Source organism: Mobula birostris, chromosome 6, assembly GCF_030028105.1.
Source record: "Mobula birostris isolate sMobBir1 chromosome 6, sMobBir1.hap1, whole genome shotgun sequence".
Lineage (NCBI taxonomy): Eukaryota > Metazoa > Chordata > Chondrichthyes > Myliobatiformes > Myliobatidae > Mobula > Mobula birostris.
The window spans coordinates 93,387,907-93,405,087 of NC_092375.1; the positions used below are offsets into that span (position 1 = coordinate 93,387,907).

At 40.4% G+C, this 17,181-nt stretch overlaps 1 protein-coding gene across 5 annotated transcripts in view; it reads left to right on the forward strand.

The window, feature by feature from the left end:
• Window positions 1-17,181, forward strand: part of LOC140199206 (cilia- and flagella-associated protein 44) — a 227,791-nt gene that overhangs the window by 42,721 nt on the left and 167,889 nt on the right. For all 5 annotated transcript variants that reach the window (XR_011886373.1, XR_011886374.1, XM_072260870.1 and 2 more), the window contains exons 9-11: window positions 3,467-3,619; window positions 4,699-4,746; window positions 8,975-9,074. Coding sequence is in view for 3 of the 5 variants with exons in the window: in XM_072260870.1 (XP_072116971.1) it covers window positions 3,467-3,619; window positions 4,699-4,746; window positions 8,975-9,074 (301 nt within the window). In the remaining 2 variants the exon portion in view is untranslated. The remainder of the gene's footprint in view (window positions 1-3,466; window positions 3,620-4,698; window positions 4,747-8,974; window positions 9,075-17,181) is intronic.

A 17,181-nucleotide genomic window follows, 5' to 3' on the forward strand; every position in this document is an offset into this window, starting at 1 on the left:
AACCTACCGAATGTGAAAAGGCTAGATAAGGTGGATGTGGAGAGGATGTTTCCTGTGGTGAGGCATTCACAGCTAGAGGGCACAGCCTCAAAATTGAGAGGGAACCTTTTAGAACAGAGGTAAGGAGGAATTTTGTTAGCCAGGGAGTAGTGAATCTTTGGAATGTTCTGCCACAGACTGTGGTGAAGGCCAAGTGCATGGGTATATTTAAAGTGGAAGTTGATAGTTTCCTGATTGGTCAGGGCATCAAAGGATATGGCGAGAAGGCAGGTGTTTGGAGTTGAGTAGGATCAGGGATCAGCCATGATGGAATGGCAGAGCAGACTTGATGGGCTGAATAGCCTAATTCTGTTCCTATATCTTATGGTCATATGGTCTAAAGAAACTCCTTCTCATTTCTGTTCTAAAAGGATGTCCCTCTATTATTATGCTGCATCCTTTGGTTCCGGACTCTTCTACCATAGGAAACATCCTTTCCACATCCACTCTATCAAGGCCTCATTCTGAATTTTGAATTTGTGAATACAGGCCCAGAGTCATCAAATGATCAGAAGGTTACTACATCATTGAGAAGATTGGTTTTCTCAGTCTTTTACATCACAGTACTGCAACTGAACTCCAATAAACTTTCCTACAGATTGGATCCAATCTTCAGAACTAATGAGAAGTTATGCCTCTTATGACGAACGTACTGTTGAACCATGATCCAGTGAACCTTAATAGTCAAGCTGCACTGTGAAGACAATTCTGATGTCAGGCACATGTGGAGGCTAAGCTCCCAATTTTCATCAACTCATTCTGAGAGGATAGGTTTCTACCACCCTGCCCTTGATTTTTGCCTCCACAAATGACATTTTAGTTTTGAGGAGTATCTTCTATTTTGCTGCACTTTTTGCAACTTTGAAATATCATACAATGCGAGTCTAGGAGTCCCATGTACCCCATGCCTCTTCACCAGTGAAGTGTATTATAGTATATATTAACTTTTTACATAAATTTACTTTGGCTGAAAGCAATAAGTGAACATTTTTATTGATAACAGCCAGTCTTCCACTGAGCTACCAATGGTGCGAATAATGGAGAAAATGTAATTGCATAATTGTCCTCTAAGATTGTAAAAACCTACTGGTCGTAAGGCAGTACTTTTCTTAAGAGTCAACAGATATAGATTGCTGTAGCAGTGGGAACGCTTTGATGTTAAATAATGCTAAATCATCAGAGAGACGTAAACTAATCGCAAGGTACCCCCCATGGCCTATACCAGAATGCTGGTCCTTAAATTTTGCCAATGTGCATTAAGTTCCGTCAACGTTGAGGCTTCTGTTAGTTTCAAGTTTAGAAAGTAGTTTCCATTGTGCATTTATTCAATGAATAGAAGTTTTCTTTTTAGCTGTTTATCTTTTCCAGATTGATGTTTATTCTCCCAGTGGAGATCTTCATTCATTCAAGTTGTTTTTGCAGAGATTTTTGTATCTGAAACAAATATATTGCATTCGAGAGGGTCAACAACTTTAAATTCCTTGGTGTTATCATTTAAGTGGATCTGCCTGGGGCCTAGCATATAAGTGCCATTGTGAAGAAAGCACGGCAGGGCTTCTATTTCTTTAGGAGTTTGCGAAGACTTGGCATAGCGTCTAAAACTTTGACAAACTTCTATAGACGTGTGGTGAAGAGTATATAAACTGGTTGCATTACAACCTGATATGAAAACCTTAATGCCCTTGAAATGAAAATGAAAATCCAACAAAAGGTATTGGATACAGCCAAGGGAGGGAGGAGAAGGTGGCGGCGCGATGCGACGCACGTGGCCGTTCTGAATGATATCGTATGCGTTAACTAGGGGGCCGTGCACAATGCGGATTTGATGGAGACAGCCGTGAGAAGCACGGAGGAACATCTGGAGTAACTTCTGAAATGCCCACTTCGCTGCTGCTGCTACTGTGCGATCGAAAATCTCTGGAGGGGAAGGCCCCAAATCCTCGGCTTTGCCTATTGCCTGTTGCTGGGGCCGGGGTTGAAGCGCTCAGCAGAGGTGGTGCTCGGTGTCGAAGAGCTGGTCGGAGGCTCGGAGTTTTCGGACAGACTCGGAGTTGGACTGTGGTCGGATGCTTCCAGTATGCTGTATCGGCAAGTTTGCAGCGCTGGATGTTCATCGTCTGCGTGAGATGATGGGACTTTCGAAAGACTTTGAGACTTTTACTGTGCCATGGCCTGTTCTTATCAAATTACGGTATTGCTTTGCACTGTTGTAACTATATGTTATAATTATGTGGTTTTTGTCAGTTTTTAAGTCGGTTTGTCGTGTGTTTCTGAAATATCATTCTGGAAAAACATTGTATCATTTCTTAATGCATGCATTACTAAATGACAATAGAAGAGGACTGCGTGTTGTCATAATCTAATCTAATCTAATCCATCAGGGGGAAAGCCCTCCCCACCATTGAGCACATCTACATGGAGCATTGCCACAGGAAAGCAGCATCCATCATCAAGGACCCCTCCACCCCAGACCATGCTCTCTTCTTGCCATTGCCAAGAGGAGGAAGGTATAGGAGCCTCAGGACCCACACCATCAGATTCAGGATCAGTTATTACCTCTCAACCATCAGGCTCTTGAATCAGAGGGGATAACTTCACTCAATTTCACTCGCCCTATTACTGAACTGTTCCCACAACCTATGGATTCACTTTCAAGAATTCTTCATCTCATGCTCTCCATAGTTACTCCTTATTTATTTATTTACTTATTTACTTACTTACTAACTATTATTTTTTTCTTTTGTGTGATCATTGTGTTGTCTTTTGCACCTTGGTTATTTCTCTGTCCTGTTGGGTGCGGACTTTCATTGATTCTATTGAATTTCATGGATTTACTGTGTATGCCTGCAAGAAAACTAATTTTAGGGTTGTGAATGGTGACATATGTACACTTTGATAATAAATTTACTTTGAACTTCTGCTTAGATCTTAAAACTGCTTTCCTTTGATTCTTATTTGCTGCGCTGTGCTGTTGCTGAGGTACATGGGATAGATATGACACGACGTCCAATTTAATGCTATGATCATTCAATGCAGTCAGATCCCAATACTTCATCACAAATTGGTCTTCACTCTCCCTATTATTTATTCCTCCATCAAAAGAAATTATTTCGTTATGTTCTGTTGGGTAACAACAGACCAGGTTACAATGTCAGAAATTTATGGAGTAGCTCTAGGTTTTAGAAAGTATTTAATATATCTGTGTACAGTGCACTGGTGTGATGGTGAAATGATGGCTACAGCTCCTGGTGTTTCTCTCAACCTGTTCAAAAGCAGTTGTGGGTTAATTCCTGTTAGTGAGTTGTAGGATGTGCAAGTCTCAAATGACAGAAATACTTTAGGTGAAAAAATGCCCAGCTAATATACTGCGCACAGATTTGTATGAACTTCCAATATTTATAAACTGATCTGCTTCAATTGATTTTAGGTCTGGGATTTTGAGACCATTGATACAGCGGAGGCTTATGATGAGTATTCTGTGGTTGAGATGGAACCGATGAATGAATTGTTTGTTGGAAGAAATGTTAACCTCCAGTCCATGGTGAAATTCAAAGACTCAAGCTTTATTTGGTGTGCTCAGGTATTTTAAAAGAACTTAAGAAATAATTTAAAAGCATTTCACATTGGAACCATATTGATGTAGGAAGCCGAAATGTGACATTTCATTGTAACGGCTGGTTTCTTTACCAACTTTCCTCCAAATTGTCTGCTAGTGAGCAAATTAAAGATGAAAGAAACAAATACAGACCAGAGGGGTTGAGAACACACTAGTCAAAAACAAGAAATTGAAATTAAGAAGCCGTTAATGCTTTAGAATGTGATCATTCTGAAGAAACTACCAAGGGAAGGAAAGCAAATTGATTAATATGGCCTAAATACTTTATTGGGGAATTATTGTCTTTCCTGTTTCCCTGTTAATACTACTGTTTTTCATGTAAAGAACGAACATTTCAACAAAGATAGCAATAAAATTACATATTTCACAACAATGATTAACTCTATTAAGGAATTGTGTTTTTCATGTCTACTAATAGTTTGCTTCAAAATTAGCTAGTCTTAAAAGCCTTTGACAGGTTTCTCTTTACTCCATGTCCACTGGAATGTCAACTATATCTATAAATTCTGAGTATGTGGAAGTTTCAGCATTTCCAATTTAAGATGATGAATGGCAGTTTCCACTTGGGTAGAATTTTGATGCATTGTTAATGCTACAAGACGACAAGCTGCTTGCTGAATCTCTGGGCAGCATTCAATTTTTTAAAATAAATTATTGGTGGATTTTTGTCTATAAAGGAAAGATTACCTTGGTGAGGAGCGAAGTAGGAAATAGTTTCTGCAATGTTGGGTAACAGCTACTTGGAAGAATGAAAAACCTGCAGCCGATTTTAGCCTTTAAATGCCCTCTGTTGATGTGGCATCAATATTTTGTATTGGCTTTTTTGAAAATTTGAATACTCCCAGAGCAAATGTCACAATACTGGAATGTGGGTTATTATTTTTGTAAATACTGTAAGGAATTTAATGAAGGCAAAGGTATCATTTGTTTTTTATGCAATTACATTAGAAGGTGTGGCAGCATTTATATCTTTTCCAGCAATGTTCGTTTTTGCTACATTAACACAACCACAGAAGGTAAAATGTACAATATTTTTTCCTTAGGATTCCAATGGCAGAATCTGGAAACTTGACCTCTCATTTTCGAACATTGTGAGTACAACAAGTATCTCCTCATTTGGTTAATTTGCCTGATAAGCACATTAGGATTTTAATCTCCCTATACCACTTACGTTTTGTTCATGCCTGATATGAATATGTATTCACTCAAGATCCTTTGACTGTTGTGTTGCCTGTCTCGATATCACACTAATAAAAGCAGCTTAGGGACTGTCCACGGGGAAGTGTTTGGCTAGATGGCGAGGAGTGGGTGGAGGGAAACCTTTTCACTGATGACCTCTTCAGAACTGGGAAAAGCATAAATAAGCATCAAGATGCAGAGAAAGGTAGGGTAATGGAGAAATGAAGAAAAGCAAAAGTCTGGTACTAAGAGTCTTTCTCTATCATTCTCAGTGTGGTGTTAATTTTGATCTAGTTAGAATCTGAAAATTGCACATTTGTGTATTTATCAGCCTCTTATTTCAAGCTCTTTTGTATTTCATCTCTCATCTCCTTATTTTCAATCCCTTGATGAAATATTTACAGTACTTTAATATTGAGTCACAGAGGAATACAGCATGGAAACAGCCTTTCAACCTAATCCCTCCATGCCATCCAAGATCCCCACCAAGCTAATCCTACTTATCCACGTTTGGCCCCAAATCCCTCTAAACCGTTGTTGTCCACGTACTTGTCCAAGTGCCTTTTGTACTTGCCTCAACCACTTCCTTTGGCAGCTCATCCCATATATGCATGACGTTGCTCCTTAAATCCATTTTAAATATTTCACCTGTTGCCTTGTGTACTGAATATAGTTTGTCTTCTTGCAATGCACATGTTGGCATTTAGTTGTCCAAAGAAGATGATCCAAGGTAATGGTCAAGGATATGGATGTAAGTGCATAGGCTCAAAGCTATTGCTACTGTGTTTCAGCGTTTGTTTTGTGTCCACTGCATGGGTACACATTAAGTAATTAAAACAAAAACCTAATTATTGCAAAGCTATTGCTGCTGTGTTTCAGCGTTTGTTTTGTGTCCAGTGGCATGGGAACACATTAAGTAATTAAAACAAAAATCTAATTATTGCAGAACTCCTCTGTGTTTTGTGCTTGCATCTAACTAGGAAACATTAATATGATAGAGACACGAGACACAGCCTCTGTCCTAGCTGTCTCCCCCCTCACCCTCTCCTGCCACCACTTGGCTCCATCTGCCATTATTTTGCCTGCCTCCATCTATCTTCCACCTGGCTCTACCTTCCAGCTCCAACCTAACCCCTCACCTACATGTTATGCTTCACCCTTCGTCAGTCTACCAGTCACCTATTGGCCCCTGTCGAACTACTCTCTTTCTCTACTTTATACTATCTCTCCCCTCGACTCTCAGTGCTGTTGCAGGGTTTTGATCCAAAATTCCCTTATATCCCTACAGATTGAGTTCAAAGCTTGAAAGAAAATTTATTACAGTATCAAAATGCATATATTTTACTACCTTGAGTTTTATTTTTGGATTCATATACAGGAAAAAATAAATACAATGAAATTTTATGAGAATTTATACACAAACAGATAAAGATTGACAAACAAGCGAAGTGCTAAAGCAGACAAAGTATGCAACTAAATCTGTAGGGTATAGAATCTGTTCAGAGAAGTGGTGAACTAAGTTATCCCTGCCAGTTCAGGAGCCTGATTGTTGTAGCAAGAAGGAGGCATTATTTGGATGGTACGGTTAACTTTGATGGATGCTAACTTTGATGATAGATGCTGTATTCTTGTGTAGTGCTCCATGTAAGTGTGTTCAGTGGTGGGAAAGGCATTGCCTCTGATATAATTGGTCTCATGACAGATACTCTGATATATTAGTACCAAGAAATCTAAAGCTACAGACACTGTCCACCTCTGTTCCCTTAATGAGGACTGGTTCACGGACCTCTGGCTTCTTCCTCCTGCAGCTGATAATCAGCTCTTTGGTTTTGCTGACATTGAGTGAGAGGATGTAGTTGAGATATCACTCAACTAAATTTTCAATCTCTCATCTATCTGCAGTCTCTTGTGTCTCCATTTTACCATGCTTGTTATCCCAGATTTCAGCATCTGCAGTTGTTTATGTCTCTAGAAAGATACTCAAATGTCTGCATGGGAGATGGTGAGCCAAAGAATCTATTTCCATGCTCTACGGTTTTATGAATTTAAGAGAGATTAAGATGGGGCCTATGTTCTCTGGAGTTTAGAAGAATTAAATGCGATCTAGTTGAAATGTACAAAATTACAGACACTCCTGGATGGATGTCTGCAACCAATGTTCATACACCTCAAAGTAAAATATCAGTCATTCAGGGTAGAAGTGAAGAGAAACCTAATCCAGTGAGTGAATCTCTGTCAAAGGAGGCTGTGGAGATGGATTTTTTTATATTATTGATACAGATAGAAGCAGAAAGTGGTACTGATGTAAGCAATTACTATCATTTTTGTTGAATCTTGGAGTAGGTACAAGAGAGGGAGCACCCTATTCCTACGTCTACATGTATCTTAAGTATTTTCTTCTTACTTAAATAATTTTAGCAGAGAATGGTTGAAGATCTCAGGAGGGAAAAGTTATCACTGGTATATTTCAGTTGTGGCTCCAGCTAATAATGTCACCCAAACAACAGGAATTCTGCAGATGCTGGAAATTCAAACAACACACATAAAAGTTGCTGGTGAACGCAGCAGGCCAGGCAGCATCTCTAGGAAGAGGTACAGTCGACATTTCAGGCCGAGACCCTTTGTCAGGACTAACTGAAGGAAGAGTGAGTAAGGGCTTTGAAAGTTGGAGGGGGAGGGGGAGATCCAAAATGATAGGAGAAGACAGGAGGGGGAGGGATGGAGCCAAGAGCTGGACAGGTGATAGGCAAAAGGGGATACGAGAGGATCATGGGACAGGAGGTCTGGGAAGAAAGAATGATGTCACCCAATTTACTTCTCTGCTCCTTTGTCTTTTCTGTGAACTCAGTAGTCAGTATATTTCATTGTCAATTACACCAAATTTATACAAATACTTTGCAATATTTCCACTGGTTTTCACTGGAATGCTGACAGTCATATTCCTGTTGAACCACTTGCTTCCAATCACATTTCCTTATTGTTCTTTCAAAGATTTATCTAAGGTAGATAGGGTCATAAAGAGAGCTTTAAGTGCATTGGCTTTCATAAATCAGGACAATGCATACAGAAATTGGGATGTTATGATGAAATTGTACAGGGTGTTAATGAGGCCAAATTTACTGTGTGTAGCTCTAGTCATCTATCTGCAGGGAATATATCAATAAGCTTGAAAGAGTGCAGCGAAAATTTACAAGTGTGTGGCCGAGGCTCAAAGGCCTGAGTCGTAGGGAAAGGTTGAATATGTAAGGACTTCATTCCCTGGAGTGCTGGAGAATGAGCGATAGATAGGGTGAATGCATGAATGAAACTCAGGTTGGGTGAGACTAGAACTAGAGGGCATAAGGTTTGGGTGAAAGGTGCAAAACTCAAGGGAAATCTGAGGGGAGCCCTCTTCACTCAGAAGGTGGTGCCAGTGGAAGTGATAGGCGTGGGTTCTCTTACGTAAATGTTAAAGAGGAGTCTGGATAGGTACATGGATGAGAGGGGTTTGATGGAAAATGATCCAGCTGCAGGTAGATGGGTCTAGGCAGAAGATTGGGCTGCCATGGGTGGATGGGCTGAAGGTCCTGTTTCTGTTCTGCAGTATTCTACTCTAAAATCCATGGTTCCATATGCTCCCGCTCAGACTACTTTGAACCCTGACATCTCTCTCCATGCACTTAAGATACATCTTTATTATTCCAAAACACATTAATGTCATTTCCTTATATGAAGATAGTGTGGGTGGAGATAGCAATGAGATGATAAAGGTGTTAGGTTACTGTTGTCTTGTTTTGATCCGGTTTACCTCCCTTGTTGCTGGTGTGAATTATGAATGTGGCATAGTCGCAAATCTGTATTGTCAGTGCTGCTACCACTATGGATCAAAATCCATAACAGGTGAGCAACACACACAAAATGCTGCGGAAGCTCGGCAGGCCAGTCCTGAAGAAGGGTCTCAGCCTGAAATGTCGACTGTTTATTCTTTTCCATGTTGCTCCAGCGTGTGTTGCTTTGGATCTTCAGCGTCTGCAGATTTTTGTGTGTTTGTAATTCCACAACAGGTCAATACATTATGTGTAGAGTGTCTCCTTCTTAAATGTTATTTTCAATGGCCAGTTCTTCCATATTATGCTTAACGGCTTTTTTGAATTCTTTCAGACACAAGACCCCGAATGTCTGTTTTCTTTCCCCGCTGGAGTAATCCAGGCTATGGACTTGTCACCACTTACCTATCTGATGGCAACAACAGCACTTGATCGTAGGTGACTTCTTTACTTAAATGTGGCATGGTGTAGTTCATATAGTTGATAAAACCATAGCGTTACACAGCGTGAAAAATGGCCTTCAGCCATTATTTCCATGCTGACCATCAACTACTCACTTGTCAGCTCTTTGTTCATGACTTTCTATGTGTAGGTGATTCATGATACTTCTTAAATGTTGTGTTTCTGCCTGCACTCCCAGACAGTGCTTTTCAGATTCCAACCATCTTTTAGGTGAAAAATAAAATCTGCCTTGTTTCCCCTCTGAAGTTCCTACCACTTAGCGTGAAGCCTATACCCTGCAGTTCACTATTTCAACCAACCAACTATTACCACAGCACCTCAAATTTATGACCTCTACCATAAAGAACATCAGGGCGTAGCAGGTGCATGGACACTGTCACCTGAAGATTCCCTTCCAAGTAATGTACCATCTTGACTTGGAAGTGCTTCAGTATTGCTGAGTCTAAATCCTGAAACTACCTTCCCAGAAGACTATGAAATACTGAATCAATTCAAGAAGGCAGCTCACCACCACCTTCTTAGGGCGATTTAGGGATGGGCAATAGCTGCTAGTCTTTCTAGCAACAACCAGTTCACAACTATGAAGAATATAATCAAACAAACAAAATGCTAGGTGAGCTCGGCCCGTCAAGCAGCATCCATGGAGGCAAGTGGAGGGATGATAATTTCAGGTTGAGATCCTTTGGGTTGATTAGTTGGGGGAGATGGGAGGAGGAACAACAAACAGATTTCTACTTTGATAACTGTGTGGTAATTTTGAATAGCCAAACTAGGGTAGGACTTATACAGTGAATTGCAGGGGACTGGCATATGTTATGGAACAGAGAGACCTTGGGGTACAAGGTAGACAGGGTGATGCTAGCTTACATCACACAGGGCATAAAAGGAGTAGGGTCATTAAGCTGCAGTTATAGAAGACACTGGTGAGGCTGCACTTGAAGTATGGTGTACAGTTTTAGTCACTGTTTTATAGGAAAGACATTGGCAAGCTGAAGGGTGCAGAAGAGATTTATGAGGATGCTGCCTGGACTAGTAGAGGGACTAATTTATAAAAAGAGGTTGGCCATGTTAGATGTTTATTATTTGGAGCAAAGAAAAATTAGAGGTGACCTTATAGAATTTGTAAAATTATGAAGGTTATGGATAAGACAGACAGTCATAGTTATTTCCCTGGGGTTGGGGAGTCCAAAACTAAAGGTTACAAATACAAGATAAAAGGTGAAATATTTAAAAGAGACTGGAGAGGTATCTTAATTACACAGAAGGTAGTGAGTACCTGGAATGAGCTACCAGAGGAAGTGGTTGAGGCTGGTACAACTGCAAATTTAAGAGGCGTTTGGAGAGTTGCATGGAGGTGAAGGGCTTGGAGGAGTATGGGTTGAACGTGAGCAACTGGGACTAGTAGGAGGGATGCTGTGTTTGGCATGGACCAGATGGGCCGGAGGCCCTGTTTCCATTCTTCATTACTCTAACACTCTAACATATTTTAAGTTGCAGAGAAGAGTGAGTGATAGACAGGAGAAAGAGAATATGTGAAATGGCAGTGATGAATGGCAGGTTCTCTCTGGTGTATGAACGCTGGACTTTTGGGGGATGATTTGCTGGGTGCTGTTTTGGTGGGGAAACATGAAATTTAAAGAGAGCAGTCACTTGTTTTGGTGAGGCAGCGTGAGATTTTTAAAAAGAACTTGGGGCCTTTTGGGACTTTTCGGCAGGTTGCAATCATTGTGAACTATCAGGCACTTGGCAAAGACCAATAAGTAGAAGTTAGGTAAAAGTGGAGCAGCCATTGTGGGAGCAGATCAACGTTAGAGTCGATTGGTGTCAGAACAGTTAGCTTCAGGCTTCAGCTCAAGAGGCTTAAATGGGAAGAGACAAAGGCCAAGGTGATTTTCAGGTAAATTTAATCTTTCTTTGTCCATTAGTACATAACTAGTGCAGTGAGAAAGGGCCCAGGTTTAGTGCTGTGTACTTCATGTGACATTTGCGAACTCTGGGAGATCTTCAGTCTCCCTAATAACTACATCTACACAAAGCACATCCAGCTGCAACTCCTTACAAACTGTGTTAGGGAACTGGAACTGCAGCAGGATAGCCTTTGGCTTATACATGATAATGAGGAGATGATAGATAGGAACTACGATTTCAGAATCAGAATCAGGTTCGTTATCATCGCATTGTGACGTGAAATTTGTTAACTTAGCAGCAGCAGTTCAATGCAATACATAATCTCGCAGAGAGAAACAAAAATCATAATAATAAAATAAAACATTCTAATAATAAACAAGTAAATCAATTACATATATTGAATAGATTTTAAAAATGTGCAAAAGCAGAAATACTGTATATTAAAAAATAAAGTGAGGTAGTGTCCAAAGCTTCAACGTCCATTTAGGAATCAGATGGCAGAGGGGAAGAAGCTGTTCCTGAATCGCTGAGTGTGTGTGCCTTCAGGCTTTTGTATCTCCTCCCTGATGGTAACAGTGGGAAAAGGGCATGCCCTGTGTGCTGGAGGTCCTTAATAATGGAGGCCGCTTTTCTGAGACACCACTCCTGAGGATGTCCTGGGGACTTTGTAGGCTAGTGCCCCAAGATGGCGCTGACTAAATTTGCAACCCTCTGCAGCTTCTTTCGGTCCTGTGCAGTAGCCCCTCCATACCAGACAGTGATACAGCCTGTTAGAATGTTCTCCACGGTACAACTATAGAAGTTTTTGAGTGTATTTGTTGACATGACAAATCTCTTCAAACTCCTAATAAAATATAGCAGCTGTCTTGCCTTCTTTATAACTACATCGATATGTTGGGACCAGGTTAGATCCTCAGAGATCTTGACACCAAGGAGCTTGAAGCTGCTCACTCTCTCTACTTCTGATCCCTCTATAAGGATTGGTATGCGTTCCTTCGTCTTATTCTTCTTGAAGTCCACAATCAGCTTTTTCGTCTTACTGACGCTGAGTGCCAGGTTGTTGCTGCAGCACCATTCCACTAGTTGGCATATCTCACTCCTGTATGCCCTCTCGTCACTACTTTAGATTCTACCAACAATGGTTACATCGTCAGCAAATTTATAGATGGTATTTGAGTTATGCCTAGTCATACAGTCATGTGTATATAGAGAGTAGAGCAGTGGGCTAAGCACACACCCCTGAGGTGTGCCAGTGTTGATTGTTAGTGAGGAGGATATGTTATCACCAACTGTGGTCTTCTGGTTAGGAAGTCGAGGATCCAATTACAAAGGGAGGTACAGAGGCCCAGGTTCTGCAACTTCTTAATCAGGATTGTGGGAATGATGGTATTAAATGCTGAGCTATAGTTGATGAACAGCATCCTGACGTAGGTGTTTGTGTTGTCCAGGTGGTCTAAAGCCGTGTGGATAGCCATGGGGATTGCATCTGCCATTGACCTATTGTGGCAACAGGCAAATTGCAATGGGTCCAGGTCCTTGCTGAGGCAGGAGGTAGTCATGCCTAAGTTGCAGGAGGCAAGTAGCTGGGTGACTGTCAAGAGAGAGAAAGGGAACAGGCAGCCAGTGAAGAGTACCTCTGTGGCTATTCCCTTCAATAATAAGGCAAATTGTAGCATATCCAAGCCCTTGCTTATGCAGGAGTTGACTCTGGCTATGACCACGCTCTCAAAGTACTTCATCACAGTAGGTGTGAGTGCAACTGGGTGATAGTTGTTGAGGGAGCTCACCCTGCGTTTCTTATGCACTTGTATGAATATCACCCTTTTGAAGCAGGTGGGAATCACTGACTGCAGCAATGAGAGAATGAAGATCCTTGAGCATGCCCATTATTTGATTGGCACAAGTTTTCAGTGCCCTACCAAGTATACCATCAGGGCCTGATGCCTTGCGAGGGTTCACCTTTTTGAAAGATGTTTTGGAGTCAGCCTCCAAGACAGAGATCACAGGGTCACCAAATGCTCCAGAGATTTGCATAGCTGTAGTTTTATTCTCCTTTTCAAAGTATGCATAAAAGGTGCTGGCTTACCTGGGAGTGAAGTTTCATAGCCATTCATGATGTTAAGGTCTTGTCTTAAAGGAAATAATGGCTACAAACTCTGCCAGAACTGATATGCATCCCATTTCATCTCTATCTCCAATTGGAAATGTTTTTTTTTTCACTCTTTAAATAGTCTTTCATAGGTCATACCTGGTCTTGTATAAATCTGGATCACCAATCTTGAATCCTATAGATCTAGTCCTCAGCAAACTGCGAATCTCCTAGTTTATCCACGGCAGTGGTGAACTGTCTCAAAGACTATCACCCAGTAACACTCACATCTATTGTGATGAAGTGCTTTGAGAGGTTGGTCATGGCTAGAATTAACTCCTGCCTGAGCAATAATCTGGACCTGATGCAATTTCCCTATTGCTACAACAGGTCTATAGCTGACACAATCTCACTCTCTCTCTTCTTGGCTTTGGAGCACTTGGGCAACAGCAATTCATATGTTAGGTGGTTGCTTATTGATTACAGCTAAGTGTTCAACACCATTATCCCTTCAATACTAATCAATAAGCTTCAAAACCTGACCCTCTGCAAATGGATCCTCAATTTCCTCATTGGGATACACAGTCTGTGTGGATTGGTAATAAAATATCATTATCGATGACAATCAGCACAGTGCACATCAAGATGCATGTTAGCCCACTGCTCTACCCTCTCTACATTCATGACTGTGGGTCTAGGAACAGCTCAAATGCCATCTATAAAATTATCGGTAGCACCACTGTTGGCAGAATCTCAGATGGTGACAAGGACTGATAGATTGGCTGGTTAAGTGGTGTTGCCTCAATAACCTTGCACTCAATGTCAGCAAGACCAAGGAATTGCTTATGGGGGGGGGGGTCACGTGATGACGTGGGATTGAGACGTGTAAATCCAGCTCTCCCGTAAAAAATCAGCAAAGTACCGTTTAAACAAAGTAAAGTTAATAAATACTTTCCGAAAACTACTTATAAACTTCGTAAGACTACTCTACGATATGCCTCGTAAACCGCAACAGAAGAAGTCTGTTGTTGTGAAGTCGCCGCAAGATGGGAAGAAAAAAGGGCCTACTGCAGCGATGGAGCCTCGGATTCAGGTTGGATCTCCTTTGGAGGAGACGCATTTTATCTCTGGCGTAGAAGAACAGGGAGCAATGGCGGCGGTAGCGGTCTCTCGGAAGAAGATGCCGGAAATGCGCACGCGCAAAGAAGTACGCATGCGCAAATCGACACAACTTAAACTACAAGAACCGACGGCCACTGCAACTGAAAGTGACTCAGAATCAAAATTGGATTTCGCAGAGAATACAGATGAAGAAGAGGAGGAAGAACTGGAAGAGACTGGAAGTAAAGGAGACGACGGAGACATAAGAGAGGCTTTATTGCAATTAACGGCTGAACTAAGAAAATTAAGAACAGAGCTTAGAGACGTGAAGATGTGCTATGATAAAGCTATGAAAAGCCAGGATAAGAGGGATAGGAAACTTCAGAATATGGAAAGAACAATGGAGCATATTAACGATAGAGTGGAAAAAACAGAAAATGATGTGCTCGTCTGGAACACGGAAAGAAATCGACTCTTGGAGAAAGTGGGTGTGTTGGAAAATTGTAGTAGACGTAATAATATTAAAATTGTTGGTCTTAAAGAAGGTGTAGAGGGAGATAATCCAATAGAATTTTTTCAAAGATGGATCCTGAAAACCTTGCAAATGAAAGAGCAAGACCAATCAATTGAAATTGAGCGGGTACATAGAGGTCTAAGACCAAAACCACAAGATGACCGATATCCACAATCAATTTTAATAAAATTCTTAAGATTTCAAGACAAAGAAAGGATTCTACAGGCGGCTATCCAAGCTGCCAAGAAGAGAAAAGGGCCACTGATGATAGAAGGGAAGAAAATTTTTTTTCTACCCTGACATAGGTTATGAACTTTTGAAGAAAAGGAAGAAATTTAATCCAGTGGAAAACCCTATGGGATCACGGTTATCAATTTATATTGCGTTATCCTGCAACCTTGAAGATTTTTTTGACTGTTGGAGAAAAAAGATTTTTTGACGATTACCAGAAAGCGGAGGAGTTTGTGCGAGATTCTTTGAATATTCACCAGATACAAGTACAAATCCAGGGGAGCGAGATGGATTGAAGATGAAGACTGGATTAAGGAATAGGCCTGTTGGATTTTTAGGCAGATGAATATATAAATATATTATTAATTATATGAGGGTGGGGAAGAAATGTTAAAATTTGAGGAATACTAGCTGGGAATAATGACATTAATTTCTTTTTTATATACAATTTTTTGTTATGGGGGAGCTGGAATAAACACTGACCAATCGCTACATTATTCATGTGTGCAAACGTGGCAATAGCCACGACCCGCAGAATGGAGGGGGGTAGTGTTGTGTATCTTTTCATTCACAGCATTAGTGGGGGGGGTATTTTGTTTTTTCTCTTTTTGTATCTCATTTTTTTTCGCCTGGATGATTGGGAGGGAAACACATAGCAACATGGTGAAGTTCAAAGAGATTCCCCAGGGAACTATGAGAGTTGAGAAGGTAAGTAATGTTTTAGATGTGATAACGATCTTGGTTCCTTGGGGAAAGTAACAAATATATATTAAATTTATTTTTAATCCCATGGAGCATGCGGAAACCTTCCAATATTCAGGCGGTTCTTTTTTTTTCTCTTTTTTTTCTTTTCTCTTTAGGTAGTAGTATATATCGGGGGGGAGGGTTAAGGGGAGAGGGGAGGGTTGATATTTTTTTCTCTTGTATTTACTTTGAAAACTCAATAAAAATTATATTAAGAAAAAGGAATTGCTTATGGACTGCAGGAAAGGGAAATTGGGAGAACATACCTCTTTGAGGGGCTAGCAGTGGAAAGAGTGAGCAGCTTCGAATTTCTGGGCATCAACATCTCAGAGAATATAACCTGGACTCAATGCAATAATGCAATCATGAAGAAGGCACTCAACCTTAGAAGTTTGAGAAGACTGGCAAATTTCTACAAATGTATGGTGGAGAGCATTTTGATTGTTTTTTTTATGGTGGCTCCAATGTGCTGATCAAAGGAGCCTGCAAAAGGCCGTAGAGGTCAGGTAACTCCAACATGGGCACAACCCTCCCCATCAGGGATATTTTCAAAAGACAGTGCCCCAATAAGGTGGCCCTGCTGGTCTGGGTCATGCCTTCTTCTCTTTACCATTAGGGGTGAGATGTAGGAGCCTGAAAACCTACACTCCACATTTTAGGAACAGCTTGCCCCCCTTTACCATCAGATTTCTGAGCATTCCATGAACACTACCTGGCTATTCCTCTTTAGTACTATTTATTTATTGTAACAGTAATTTTTTTGTCATTCATGAACAGCAAATTTGACGGCATTCGTATTTCTGTGATAATAAACTTGATTTTGATTCTGATTCTTCCAATTTCAAAGGTTTAACAAATGTTTTCTATCCATCATCATTGGAATTACTTAAGACTATTAATAAATCAATTATGAACAAATGTTAGCCTACCCAATTCTATGTAGTTGGTTAATGTAGATGTAATTACTGGATTAATGTAGTTATGACACTTTCTCATTTCTGGATTTTGACTCGTATTCTATTTAGGCAATTAAATTAGATAAGCTCTGGTGGCTCCATTGAAATTAACCACTGTCTGAGAGTATTGACAGAGTAGTTTCCTTTTCCCTTATCTCCATCCCATTTGAAGGAAATGTGATTACAGGGAACAAACTTGTTTTTAAGTTGTACTAGCAAAATATTTTTAAAGCTTTTAGGTTAAAGAATGCTTGCTCAGCATTCTTATGTAAACTCATATGTAATATCTTCAGTGACTACAATACTTTGACTATTATTATTTAGTTATATGAATAGTATGTTTGTGTAATGGATATCTTGATCTTTCTGACCATACCAGCAGATCCTTTTTTAAATTTTTAACTTGTAAATGATTTTGAGTTAAAACTCCACAAGTTGACTATTGAAATGGTACAATTCAGAAATAATACTGTCATCCTGATGCATGATGTCAAACTGACACATCAACTCTCCTTTTGCCAACAGAGGTACTGTGG